At 55.3% G+C, this 14,144-nt stretch overlaps 3 protein-coding genes across 3 annotated transcripts; 2 read left to right on the top strand and 1 right to left on the bottom strand.

Annotated features, from left to right (window-relative positions):
- Positions 1–543: 543 nt before the first annotated feature.
- PHYSODRAFT_531025 (hypothetical protein) lies at positions 544–1,497 on the top strand (the record flags this gene model as incomplete). Its single annotated transcript, XM_009539317.1, has 2 exons — positions 544–1,086; positions 1,144–1,497. 2 exons carry the CDS (start codon positions 544–546, stop codon positions 1,495–1,497), a joined length of 897 nt encoding a protein of 298 aa, XP_009537612.1.
- A 2,479-nt stretch (positions 1,498–3,976) lies between these two features.
- Positions 3,977–5,475, top strand: PHYSODRAFT_306972 (hypothetical protein; the record flags this gene model as incomplete). The annotated part of the gene is made up of 5 exons (XM_009539316.1): positions 3,977–4,050; positions 4,212–4,353; positions 4,374–4,511; positions 4,550–4,966; positions 5,002–5,475. The coding sequence occupies 5 exons, from the start codon at positions 3,977–3,979 to the stop codon at positions 5,473–5,475; spliced, it is 1,245 nt and encodes a 414-aa protein (XP_009537611.1).
- Positions 5,476–11,333: 5,858 nt separating this feature from the next.
- Positions 11,334–11,606, bottom strand: PHYSODRAFT_397555 (hypothetical protein; the record flags this gene model as incomplete). The annotated part of the gene is made up of 2 exons (XM_009539315.1): positions 11,334–11,485; positions 11,543–11,606. Coding segments are annotated over 2 exons (216 nt in total), but the record flags the coding sequence as incomplete, so codon positions are not given.
- Between the last annotated feature and the right edge of the window lie 2,538 nt (positions 11,607–14,144).

Genomic DNA, 14,144 nt, shown 5'->3' with positions numbered 1-14,144 from the left:
TAAGAAAGATTTGACGAAAGCAAATTTTGATGGGATAATTTTTAAATTAAATTTGTTTCGGAGCGCGTTGTCGTGTTGGAGATGCGGGGGCGGAAAGTGTGAAGGCGGAGAAGGCTGCGCAGCCGGCCAAAAATAAAACCTTAAGGTTTTTTCCTGGCTTTGGAGCCGATAAACCAGCCCATACTTTGTTGAAGTCATTTGGAATCTCACTTATGATTGGCTCTCCTCATTGGGAGCGGCGTTTGGGACCTGGTCGATTAATGTAGGTGCACTTGAAGCAGATCGTGCGTGCATAATGCAGTTTTGAGATGAGCTTCTCTGCTTCAACAGCGACGGCACCAAATGGAGCTTCATGTGCCTGAAACCTGCACTTCAGCACGAAATGCTTCTTGGCAGGAGGCCCCATTCATGTGTACATACCCCTGCCTTCCTACAGTTGGGCCTCGCCTGGGAGGCGGCGATGCTGTCGTACTCTTCTCCTTCTTCTCCGTAAGACTTCGAGCTCAGCCACCAACAGCCTCTCACTTCCACTTTGCGACCGAGATGGAGGGCGAGAGCGAGCTGCAGGAGCCGCAGAAGCGCGTGGCGCCGACGAGCACCGTGTCGCTCGACTCGACGTACGACCACGATAATGAAGCTGCGGAGAAGAGCCCGCAGCACAAGCGGCACTCGTGGACGCCGTTGGTCGTGCTGGCGGGCTTGATTCTGGTCGCCGTTGCGCTCGTGCTCGCGCTGGACCGAGACGACCCGAGTCACCAAGGCATCGTGGTTGCCGAAGGAGACCCGTTCGTCTCGAGACACTCAGCAATGATGACTGGGCGAAGCCTCACCGGTCCGCAACACAAACTGGTCGCGTGGTTGAAGCAAATGCAGAACGCCAGCGAGCTCGTCGTGGACGGCGGCAGCAGCAACGCGAGCGTGAGCGGCCTGCTGTTCCCGCGAAATGACAGCGGAACGTGGCTGCCGTTCGACGCCGTGGTGACGATTGAGTCGGGCGTGGCGCTGCCAACCCGGCAGTCCATCGTCGTGCACGATGGGAGGGGCTACAAGTGGGCCGTGACTTCACTGGGATACGGGGATAGCATCGTCACAGACGGCTGTTTGACGTCGAACCGCACTGCGTCTCTCATTGAGGTTGATGAGGTCTTGCGCACTGCCAATTGGACCTCCGCTGACCCCAATGACGAGAGTGAAGTGACCGTCGTGTTTGGCGGGAGGAACTACACCATATCGGAGGAAGACGGTGGCTACAACTACGGCTATGACTCGAGTGAAACTGAGGACGCCCCTCCCTGCTGGTCTGTTGAGAGCGAGGAGGACGACTTCGGACTGCGTGTGTGCATCCCAGAGCTGTGGCAGGAGCTCCCCCCGGAGGACGACTTCACCGAGCTGTTCAACGCCACCAACGGATGTCCACAACTTGCACCAAACCCAACCAAGACGAAAGTTGTGGTACCGTTGCCCCTGCGGAAGTGGTATGCCAGCTACAAGCCGTAGTTGAGAGTAAGCGGATAGCGTTTACGTTGGCGTAATTGAACAAGTCCCCTGCAACGCACTTGTCGATCTTTCGGTGCTCACATTGAAAGAGGACATTGGAGCACAAGCTGTTGCCTGCTCCAGTTCGATCGGATTCCATTTCCGCCAGCGAAAAAGTGCATACCACGAGATGTCGACTTCATTTTAGTTTTTGCCGTAGTTGTTGGATATTCTATTTTGCTTCTTGATTCATTTCGCTTCCACGTAAATGGAAATTCAAACTTGCGTTTTAATTTACATCATTCAGCAACGGGATGTTCACCGCTGACTCGGTAAAATAATCTACTTCGAACGTCCCCATCAAAAATACCCCATCTAGGTAGATTCATTGCTTGCCTCAACACATACCCGTTAGCATCCACAACTTCGCTTTGCCCATGTTTTAAAGTGGTCTCGCAGCGGTTCGTCTTATGCATTAGCAACATAACCCAGGGCGTGTCGCCGAAAAGTAGTTGCTCAATTTCGCATAGTGACTACCTTTTTAGGGGTTCGGAACGCAGTCCCGATACTGCGCGCTGCTGCAGCCTCGCCTACGGATCGCATGCTGGAACAACACGCGCCCGCGGTAGTCGCCCATACATGACAGCACTGATTACACAGTCGCAGAGACTGCGTCACCAGTGCTGTCCAGGTCATATGCATTGCAGCAAAGAGCTTGATACCAAACACGCTAGGTCATGCCGTCGGTACATACCAAGCTGTTGATTTCGTTGCGCATGCCAGCGTTCGCCACGCTCATAAATCTGGTCTCTTCGCTCTCGGAGGCGGCGGGACAGTTGACTTTGAGTTCGTTGAGTCCATTGCTGACGTCTCGTTTTGATTCCCAGGTTCACATCCCTCAAAAGCGTTTGGCAATGTCTTCGGGATCGTTCATTAGCGTCGATGGTGCAGCTGTACTCTCAGTACTCTCGGAGGGTAACCCAGGTACCCAAGCAAATCGACTCACCTTTGCCTGCCCCATAGTGTAGGACGCTGCCTCTGACCATACTTTGCTTCCTTTCGTCATAGTTGGGTACCGTTCCCATCCTTTAGGGGCTTCGAAGGGTTGGGATAGGAGGATTTTGGCACATTCCCCTTTATTAGTTATTTTTCGACTAACATCCCCGGTCATCTCCTGCGCATGCTTCGCAGCCGCAGTATCTGCCCGGAAATTCTCTTAAATAAACTAGACAGGATGTCGTCACGGCGCAAGATGAAACTGTAGATGCAGCCGGCACTACAGATCTAACGCTATCAGCCTTACATGACTTGTTTGAAATATGTAAAAAAAATTCTGTTCTATTCTGCTCTATTCTGTTCACGGTTTTCTCTGCTAGATCGTGGTGCAAACACCGCAACAGAGCTACAGACTTGAACTGATATTGCCTTTTAGACAATTTCGAAGCAAAATGTGAAGAATACTACAAGGTTGACTACTCCAGCTTCATTTAGCGTGTCCTAGATCTACAGAAATACAGACAACGACGATGAAATCCGCCCGCTATTTGAAAACCATCCTCCAGTATAACACTAATCTTTAAGGATTTCGAGTGTATTTCCATTGGCCGATCAGGGTCTTGAGTATGCATAAAACTGTAAAATGTATACGATCAAGTGCATATATTACGTGGAAAGTTCGCGTTTTACACAAAATATACAGACCGCTGATGTGATTGGTTGATCGCATGAGGGCGGATTTCAAAGGTATGGCGGATGGCGGATTTCACCGTCGATGTCTGTAACACAGTGCATCTCATATGGGATGAGAACAGTGCTCGTTTCCTATTGTATTTATTACGCATAAATATATAAATCGATTTTTTAGGTTTTACCTCTAGACGATTGTATTGTACTACACACTGTGTGATGCCTGTGTAGTACTCAGACATCACATGATATTAGAATATGTTTTAAATGAATTATCGGAATGTCGGAGTAAAGAGGATTGACTACACCCTTTTCTGGGGTTTCCCCGCCACAGGCTGGTGAACTGTAAGTTATCCAGCGAACTGTTGGGTCAGACAAGACTGTAGTACATGTAATGCTGTAATAGAATGCATTAAGCCTTCCTTTCCCCCTTCATTGAAGGGGGTCACATTTTCCTGCAACGGGTAAGCACGGATGGCGCGATACTTGCGTAATACATGCACTATAGGTAACGGAACGTTACGCCAATAATTTTTTATAAGCTTAACTGCGAAACTATTTAATGGCGAAACGTTGTGTCCTCCGTGACTGAATACTTACATATACCATAAAAAACAATATTTCCTCGATGAAGGCCCAACTTTTCTTTTACTCTATCACCTCAGGAAGCTGCAGTTGATCACCACAGGCTCAACTACTCAACCAAATCGTTTTGTCAAATCTCCATGTTGTTCCTTGCAGGTTGTTGCAGCTGCAAGTGTTATCAGCTCGACCGGCTCGAATTGTGGAGTCACTTTGCTTACGGGGCACGATTATGAAGATGTTGGTTTACGGGGCTGATGATGCAGGCAACAAGATTACGGGGCAAACTGAGGTGAATGGCTGTGGGTTCGTGCACTAAGAGAGAGCTGGTGTTGTATACATGCATGTAGCTAGAGCAGACTTGCTCCCGAGGTCTTAAGTTTCTCTCTTTAATAAACTTTCGCTCTAGAAGACAACAACTATCTGGATCTGCGCGATAAAGCTAGCTTTACGCTTCTTTTGTCAAGGTTCCCTGCTCCACTGGACACGTCGCGTCATTGGTGCTGGGGCAAGAGGCGTTTATTGATCAAGAAACAAGCTACCGAAGTTTGCCACGCAGTGGAAACGAAGACGATGAACGGGCGCTACGCGTTGGACGCCGAGGGTGACGTCGACATGACGGTGCGCAGCCAATCTACGAGTTCATCGCGGCCCCCAGGCTGAAGAGCTGCGATCCACCGGCCCTGGTGAAGTGGAGCCGCGACAGATCCCACTACGAGTCGCAGATGCGCGCGCGTTGCGCGGTCACGGCTGAGACGTACGAGAATGTGTGTGTGTAACGGTGCGTGGCTCAATGCTCCCGGAGATGCTGGAGACTATGGCCACGTACATCCTGGGCAAGCCTTCCGGGGAAGTGACGGATGAGGACCTGCGTGGTCTAATCCAGGCGCGATGTGAGACGATGGACGGAGGGAACATCCCTGACCTGCGCGCCCTATTTCGAGAGACCCTGGTGATGGATATGAAGATCGACGATGCAGAGGCTCGTGTTCTGACATACTTCCAGGACTTCAACAAGCTGGTGCAGGAGAATCGACTGCAAAGCTGGATCGGACGCGGCGACTCCACCGATGCATCATCGTTCAAGACCCGCATGAACACTCGGTGCACCCTACTGGTCGAAAATGTGCAGCCAGTGATGCTGCGGACGCAAATCCAGCGTCTGGTGGAATTTGAGGCTCGAGCGTGCCGGAGTGATGACCGTGCTCTCTACAAGCTGATCGTGGAGCAGCCAACCAGCACAAGTTCCACAAACAGACACATGAGATGAAGGTGCAGCGCGACGGCTCCAAGCGCGCGACCCCGACGGTGAAGGAGAAGAAGGAAACACCGAAGAAGTCGCCAGGACGCACGGCTGATCATCCCCGGAAGGCGGCGCCGTCTGCACCACGCAATGGGTGTTTGAGCTGTAAAGGACCGCATTGGGTCAAGGATTGCCCGAATCTGACGGAGGCGCAGCGCAAGAATGTGCTGGACCGCTTGCAAGAGAAGAGGAGCAAGCAAGCTGATGGTGGTGGCACCCGTGCGCTACATGTCGGCCTCGGAGCAGATAATGAGGGGGAAACGCAGGTGCAGCTAAATGGCCTAATCACGGTGCCACTCATGGCCGACAGTGGCTCGGACTGGACGATCGTACCGTCGGCCGTGCTGGAGGAACTCCAGGCACTGCAACTGGACTTACACGCGAAGGATCTGTCTGGCGGATGGCACCAAGGTGGAATGTGTGACTAGCGTTGGGCTAAACTTACAGCTGGTGACGAGAGCGGGCGTTGTAAACGTGTCTGGCGTGGAGTGTCTAGTGATGCCTACAAGTAGGGAGGAGGTGCTGCTTGGCGACACCACCCTGCAATCTCTTGGCATTAATGTCAACGAGCAACTGGCACGCCTGGCACATGGCCGAAGAAGTCGAAGAATTTCCTGCGGTGGAGTATGGAGATGTGGACCACACCGCGATTGATAGTGCTCTGGAGGAGATGATCATTGGCGCTGTGAAGGAGGGCTTCGATACCACCGAGATGTAGGATCTGCTGACTGAATTCCGAGACTCATGGCGCGACAAGCTGGGCCCGGACCCGCCAGCTAAGATTACGCCGCTGAAGATCACGTTGCGTGCGGATGCGGTGCCATATCGATGTCATGCTCGTGAATACTCTCCAGTTCAACGCCGATTTCTGAAGGACTATACGAAGGAGTTGGTCCAGTTTGGCTTCGTGCGGCGCAATGATGCTGCGAGATGGGCATGCGCTGCTGTGCCTGTCCGCAAAGCTGGCACAGTCGACAGCTTCAGGATCACGAACGACTACTGGCCCGTCAATAAGCTCACGATCCCAATTGCCGGTGTAATGCCTAACCTGGACGCAGAGCTGGAGCAGGTATCAGGCTCCTGCTTCGCGAAGTTTGACCTGATGAAGGGGTTTTGGCAGATGCCTCTTCATCCTGACTCGCAAGAAGTGCTATCGTTCATGACCGAAGACTTTGTGTTCACGCCAGTGAAGGTACCACAAGGGGCGATGGATTCATCTGTGCATTTCCAGACTCAGCTTCAGGATGTGTTTCGCGAGCTGCTGGATCGCCATTGTCTCATTTGGATCGATGACATTATCGTCTATGCCGAGTCGGCGGCAGTTTTTGTGGTTGCGCTTCGCAGATTCTTCGAACTCGTGCGTGACCACCGCCTCAGATTGAACGTGAAGAAGAGCATCATTTACTGCAAAGAGGTCATGTGGTGTGGACGGCTCGTATCGGGTACAACCGTGCGCCACGATCCCAGCCGGCTTGCAGCATTGTCGACGCTGCCACCGCCTCCAACCATTGCGGCACTAGAGCAATTCGTCTGCGCAGCCAATTGGCTTCGAGCGTCGCTGCCTGACTACGCTAGGATGGCCGCTCCTCTTACGGCCAAGCTGGACATGCACGTGAAGGCGGTGGGCAGACGCAACAAGAAAGCGCTATAGGCGGGGATCACAGGGACCAACCCGGAGCTGGAGGCTTTTGATGCGGTGCGTGGTCTGATTGCAGCTTCGGCACCGCAGCACTTTTCTGCCACTGACGCGGAGATTTGTGTTCTCTCGGACGCCTCACACGGGGGCTGGGGGCTTATTGTTTCACAAGTTCGCAACTGGAAGAATGAGGTGCCCGTGCACGAACAGGATCATGAGCTACTTATCTGCAAAGGTGGACTCTTCAAAGGCTTCTCCCTCAACTGGTCCATTGTTGAGAAGGAGGCCTACTCACTGGTGAAGGCATGTACTGACCTGGAGTACCTGCTTCAACGAGAGAAGGGCTTCAGGATGTACACAGACCACGCAAACCTCATGTACATCTTCAACCCGGCGATGGAGATCAACCGTCACGTCCGTGACAAGTTGCAGCCGTGGGCAATGCGCCTCTGGGGCCTGCGCTACACTATCAAACACATCGACGGAAGCAGCAACGTGTCGGCGGACATGATCAGCCGATGGGGACAACCAGGCGCAGAGAGCGGTGAAGCACGATGCCTCGCAGTGCGAACACGCAGAGGCTCCGCTGTCTCCGCTATCCGGCCGCTGTCAGACCCTGGGTTCAAATGGCCCCAACGTGATGAAATAGTGAAATGCCAACGGAAGCACGTGAAGGTGCTGCGGGATATGGTACACGAGGTGGTGGATGGTGTGATCATGGTGGAAGGACGAGTGTGGGTACCGGATAATGCCCATGAATTAATCGTTTGCTTGATGGTCATTGCACACCGTGGAAGTCATGGGCATCGAGGTGAGGCTCTAATGACAACGCTCCTGAGCGAGCGATTCGCTATTCACTGACTGCTGTCGAAGGTGCAGAAGTTCCTGCAAGGATGCCTGCTGTGTAAGCACATCGAGGGTGGTCACCTCGTTCAGCGCCACTGGGGTCCAACATTCAAGGCGGAGCGGCGCAATGAAGGCGTGCACTGGGACTACCTCACTCTCGGAGAGAGTTTTGGCGAGAGCACGTACGTTCTTGTCATCAAGGATGCGCTCACGCACTACTGTGAGCTGTTTCCGAGCGCCTCACCCTCCGCCTGGAATGCAGCAGACGGAATGGTCTCCTGGTACATGCGCTACGGATAGCCGGAGGTGTTGATGTCCGACCAAGGATCGCACTTCCACAATGAGATGGTGAAGATGCTGTGCTCCAAGCTGAAGGTGGAGCAGTCCTTCACCCCTGTATATTCACCTTGGGTTAATGGAACTATCGAGCGGGTGAACAAGGACATCCTACAGGTGTTACGTGCGCTTCTGATCGAATACAAGCTGGAGCCTAGGAGTGGACGTATCTCTTGCCGATAGTCCAAGCTAATCTCAACCACACGCCAGTTGAGTCGCTGGGCAACCTCTCGCCCATCGAGCTTTTCCTCGGATTACCAGCTCCGTCGGCGCTGGACACGTGGCGGGCAAGGCTGGCGATAAGGCCGCAATAATGTCGGGCAAGGTCGGCGATGATGCGGCGATGTACCTCGATACCCTGCGAGCGGCTCTGGGCGGAATGCACAAGGAGGTGATCGACAGGAAGGAGCGCAAGCGTTTGCAGGCGATGGCAAGGTCGAAAGGATCTCCATGCAACTTTGATCTGGGCGACTATGTGCTTTGGTCGCGCGTAGACAAGCGCATCAGCACCAACAAGCTGCTCGCGAGATGGGTGGGCCCGTTCAAGGTGGGGGAGTTACGACCCAACTCCTTCATGATCAAGCACTTGCTCACCGGCATCGAGTACGAAGTCCACGGTTCGAGGCTAAAATTCTACTCCGACTTGAGCTTCAACATCACGGAGGAGATCGTCTCTAATCAGGGCATGCTGCTGGGGGTTGAGAAGTTCAAATCCCACCGCTTCAATGACGCACTCCGCCGATGGGAGCTGCTCGTGTGCTGGGTCGGCCTCACGAACAGCGAAGACTCGTGGGAATCCGCCGCCGAGATGCTGAAAGACGTCCCAGCCAAGGTCGGAAGCTATGTGGACGACGTGCACGATGAAGAGCTGCGCGAGGCCCTGCTGGACTTGACCTGCAGCGGGGCTGCCGTAGCTTTAGCGTCAGAGGATGACGTAACAGACTCACAGAGTCTCAGCTTAAAATAGCCCGTTCTAATACCAGAACGTACGAGTCCGTACACCTTACGGACTCCAAGAGTCTACCCTTAACTCTTAAGTGTGTAAATCCCAAACTGAATGTATTTCCCTTTATTGCGGCAAAGCCGCCTACGGTGTAAATGTATCCGGTTCACTATCAAGCATAGTGAACCCTAGTCATATGCATAATCCGTGGCTCTGACGCCATGTACTGATTCTCCTACTGATTTAGGTTAGACAGTGTGTACCCACTTCGTAACCCTGCGGGTAACTCGTGTAACCCCGTTACACCCTCCCCCACCAAACCGTGGGCACGGGTGTTCACGCTTAACGGTCAACCGCCGGGTCTTGTTCCGTCAAGCCTCCTTCTCGAAGGAGTCAATCCATATCGTGTGGACGTCTCTGAGAACTTCTCGGCGCAACGCGCCCTCACATGACTTCAAGTCATAAAGCCTTTTGGTCTTTCGACCGCAGACAGCCTCTCGCGAGATCCGCCTCGGAGCCTCGCTCCTCTCGTGCTGCTGCACTGCGTGCCTCCGCACCTTCGCGAACGTCGGCGCCCACGCGCACACCCTCGACCCCTTCCAGGCTCTCGGTGTCCGAGTACTTCGCGGTGCACCGCCAGAAGCACAGCTCGCAGCGCGCAAGCCCCAGCTCCCCTCGAGCATCAACCCGCCCGATCATGGATCCTAAGGAACTCTTTGGTGAAGAGGGCGAGGTGGACGAGTCCATGCTGGGTCCTCCGAACCGAGGAGATGCGTCCCCAGCCACGCGACACTCCCCGAGCCGCCGCGACGCTTCGCCCACGCCGTCGACACGCCGTCGACATGCCGTGAAGAAGGCTCGCCGGCCCCAGTTGGCTTTCCGAGCCATCACGACCAAGAGCGCCCCGCGCGCACGTCTCCGGTGCGATCGCCGAGCCGTCCACCTGCAGAGCGCGCCGCGCCGTCGAGGGAAGAGCCACGACCACCGCTGCGAACTCCAAACCCGTTCCCTGAACGCTCCCCCGGTCTCTACGAGCTGCGTGCGCTCACTGAGCCACGGTACTCGCCACCTCGTGGTGAGGACGTGCCCCTGGGCCCCGTCATCTCCAACCCTTTGGACGAAGCTCAGTCCGAGCCGGTTGCGGCGCAGATGGCTCTCATGCGCTCCCAGCGCCCCGAGCTGCGACCTCTGCTGAACCCCAGCACTGCCGACTACGGCTTCCGACCTCGCGACCCCGCGGAGGCTTGTCGCCAGGCGTTCCAGCAGTCTCTCGCGCTGCACGCCATTGGGCACGCGGCCCGTACCCCGGAGGAGCTCGCACTGCGTACGTCTCTGCGAGAGCGACTCCTCACTCCACAGTCTACGACTGTCGCGGAGTATCGCGAGAGGCTGCGGCTGCAAGCCCAGCAGAAGTCCGTGCCCGCCATGCGGACGTACCCGGTGGTACTTAGCCCGGGGGAAGACTCAATTGAGTACGAAGCTCAGTTCGAGTCTTGGGCCGAGCACAGCCTGAAGCTCAGCTCCATGGATGCTCTCCGAGCCAGCTTCAGTGAAGTGGATGTTCACGTTGAACGCAAGCTCCGCTTCGATTTCGCGAAGGTCCGAGCCAAGCGCAGCCTCTCGGCACTCGCCCAGCCGCAGACCCAGTTTAGCACTGCGCGCTTCGCTCCTTCGAGCACTCCAGCCGCTCTTTCCCGCGAGGGAGTGAGCGCTGTGGCTCAGGGTCAGCCTCGGAGCAATGCGGCTGACCCAGCAGCTCCCCAGCTTATTGCCGGGAAGCGCGGGACGGCCGGCGTGCCGGCCTTGAACCCTCGGGGCGCTGGCGATCAAGCTGATCAAAAGCGTCCACGACGTCTGGGCAATCCTGGCGGAGGGGTACCTCAAACTCCCATGAGTTCTCGGAGTGAGGGTACCCTCGCCATTTCACCAGATACTGGTTTTGATCCCGGCACCGCCGCATCGCCAGGAGGCGCTCCACAAGGTAATGCAGATTCCCATGCTCATCGAGCAGAGCCGGTGGAGGCCGCTGGGCACCCCTTTGAGACCCAAGACGAGCTCTTGGAGGCGCGGCAGCAGGCGAGCCGCCTTCGGGGATCACATCCATGACGTTGATGCGCGTCTGGGCCGGACTGCCACTGAACTCGACCAGCTCGCCGAGCGGACGCAATGGATCGAGGTGCCTCGAGAGGTCTGAGACCTCCTTGGGGCCCTGGAGGACTGGGTGCGATACTATCGCGATCGCGATGAGCAGCGTGGCCGGGAGCTCGGGGAGCTACAGCGTCAGCAGGCTGTGCTTCAGGGTCAGCTCGACCTCCTGGCCCGCATGCAGGCTCCGACTGCTGCGCCTCCTGCGCCTGCGGCTCTCGCTGTGCCCGCGGCACCTCCGGCGCCGATTCTTCTGCCTGTGCCTGCGGTGCCCGCGTTGATGGTCGCGTCCTCGACGCCTGCGACTGCGTCCTCGACGACCGCAACCTCCGCGCCTGTGACCTCGTCACCCTCGGTGCCTCCATCTGCACCTGCATCGGGTCCTGGTACGGCTTGAGCAAACCCACGTAGAAGACGGGGTGCATCCACATCTTCTTCGGAAGATTGATCGTGTACGCAAGGCCCTTCTTGGTCACAGCCTTGAAAGGTCCGATGACGCGCGGGCGCGACTTCATCTTGAAGACGGCTGACACTGCATGTGTAGGTCGGTTCTTAGCGTTAAGCAGCACCAGGTCCCCGACCTCATAACTTTCAACATTGCCTCTGCCTCTGGCATCTGCATGTTCCTTTTGCTTGTCTTGGCTTTCAGCCATTGCGTCACGCGCATGACGTAAGACACTCAGACGCGTCGACAGAAAGCGTCAACCTGTTTACGAACAGTAGCCGGGCTGACATCGGCTAGCCGATCAGCTAAGTCGGCTTCTCCTCCCCCACCAAGCCCGAGGCCACCACGTGGCGGCGTCAGCGGGACGCGGGTCCGAGACAATCGACTCTGTCATGGGCCTACCTTGACTCACTACTACGGCGTACACGTATGCTCACGTGTATGAGGAAGCGTAGGTTTCTTTTACTTGAGTTAAGTATACTCGAGATCCACGAGTCTACTTTAAACAAGATAAAGACTCCAAGTAGCGGGTTTTGGTAAAAGATGAGAACTGCTATTTTTGTTTTATGTTTTTGACTTCCTCTAAATGTAATATTCTAAGATAGGAATCTGCCAACCAGCCGTTGGCAGAATTCCAATGCTATGCATGTCGCTCATTGGCTAAGAGATGCTGCTCTCAGCCAATAGGAATTCTAAGTCTCTATGGACCACCCGTCGTGGTGATCGTAAATGTATGTAGCCTTTGGTGTGTCTACACCAACGTCGAGAAAGTCTTTCGAACCTCTAACAGACGTCGTGTCTGTTAGAGTTACAAGTGACTGTAGCCACTTGTGCGTGTATCCCCGTTACACCATCCCCCCGTCAAGGTTAGACGTGCCGGTCCCGGCATGTCAACCACCATTGACCGCTTGGTCAATGCGTGACGTTGAAGAGAGCGCGCTCGTGATGGAACGAGCGCGTCGAAGTTGAAGACCGCTGGCGCAGCAGCGGAGAACCTCTCTGCTGCTGAGTAGCATGCACGGCAACGTGCGAAGCGCGTCGCTGCCGCGGGGGCAGGTACCTTTCCACTACATTGGGGGTCAAACGAAATTTCATTAATGGGTGCTTGTGCGATGACCATCAGCTCAGTCCGATAAGGGACGAGGAGAGGCGGGTCTTGCTTGCTTGTTTGTTGGTCTTGATTCGAAGTGAGGGGAGAACGCCACGCGTCCATCGGTTGGACTGTGGGCGGTCAGGGTTACCGGTATAATACCGGTGCGTACCGGTATATCAAAAGTACTATTTTGAAGTGGAAAACACAATTCCCTGGTTCTACCATGGAATACAGCTATGTCTGCCCTCGAAGAGCCTTCGGGCGCTGCTGTTAACAGCAGCGCTCGCATTACGTTCCAGTATGTAGCGCATGGTGGGCTTCGTATGCCCTCACCAAGTCTGGAACGTCTTGGAGCAAAACGTTCCGTGGCTCCCATGTATCTTGGTTGAGAGGAAATCCTCTTCAACGAGTACGAAAACGAACTGGTTGCCTGTTCGTTCTCGGGATACTGTGATCAACAATCCGCTCAACAATCCATCGAGTTGAGCCGTGTGCATCACGAATCGGCGGCGGTGGTGGTGGAAACACGCCCCGTGTGTGGTCAACTTGGTGTTGACCCTGATCTCGCGTCTCCCCACGACCGAGTTCCGGTCGTGAAGTAGTTCCAGAGCGCTGGGTTCAGGGCTCGGAAGTATCCTCAGGTTGCGGCGGCCTCCCAGACCGCCTCGATCGTTCCGGCCGAGCTGGACCATTAGCTGGACCCGCTGCTCCAGCGCGAAGTCGCGCTGGAGAGGATGGCGGCTTCCGCCGAGTCTTCTGCTTCGGTTCAGCCGAGCTAGGTAGCTCGTACTGCAGGTGTGGCTTCAGCCGTCCGACGTAGAACGTCGGATGGAGGCGCATACTAGACGGTATGTCCAGTGTGTAGGCGTTGCCGTGCCGTACCAGCACAGTAAACGGCCCGATGAAGCGCGGAGCAAGCTTGCTTGCCCCGAAGTCGGAAACGGCATGTTTAGGCAAGTTTTGAGTAGCTAACGAGACTAATGAACCCTTCTTGAATTCATTTGTGTTGCCCCTGCCAACGTTGTCTGCGTTCAGCTTCTGCCGATCAACAGAAGCTGCAATAGCGTCTTGGACAAACCGAATGACGGCTTGTCTGCGCTGCACGAAGTTGATTGTGTCCGAGCTGAACGAGTTCAGCTCGTTTCCAGCAGTAGGCCCGGCATCTGCGTTCGTCTTCGCGGTGTCTGTGCCCTGCACGGACCCGCTCTTCGTCTTCTTGTTCTTGTTGGTGTCTGTGCCCTGCACAGACGCGCGGTTCTTGGCTTTACTTCGTGTCGTTGCGGCTGACACTGTGCAAGTGTCAGCGGCATTCTGCGGCTGCTGCGTTGCAGTCGTAGATCCTCCCCCACTTAAGGAAGGAGCCACCATCTCGAGTAGACTCGGGCGGCGTGAGTGCCTGATGGCATTCACGTAGAACTGTGTATGCCCGGTCGAGGCATGCACCGAGTTGTTGATGGCGAACTCCGCCATCGGCAGACACTCGCTCCAGTGTTGGAACGAGTGAGCGTAGCTCTTAAGCACGTCTACGAGCACGCGGTTCACGCGCTCGGTCTGCCCGTCCGTCTGCGGATGATCCGCAGTCGACATCGAAAGGTGACTCCCAATAAGTGTAAACACTTCTTGCCAAAGGTGTGCAGTGAAGCGCGGGTCCCG

This window comes from Phytophthora sojae (assembly GCF_000149755.1).
Source record: "Phytophthora sojae unplaced genomic scaffold PHYSOscaffold_13, whole genome shotgun sequence".
Lineage (NCBI taxonomy): Eukaryota > Oomycota > Peronosporomycetes > Peronosporales > Peronosporaceae > Phytophthora > Phytophthora sojae.
This window is presented reverse-complemented; position numbering and strand designations above follow the sequence as displayed.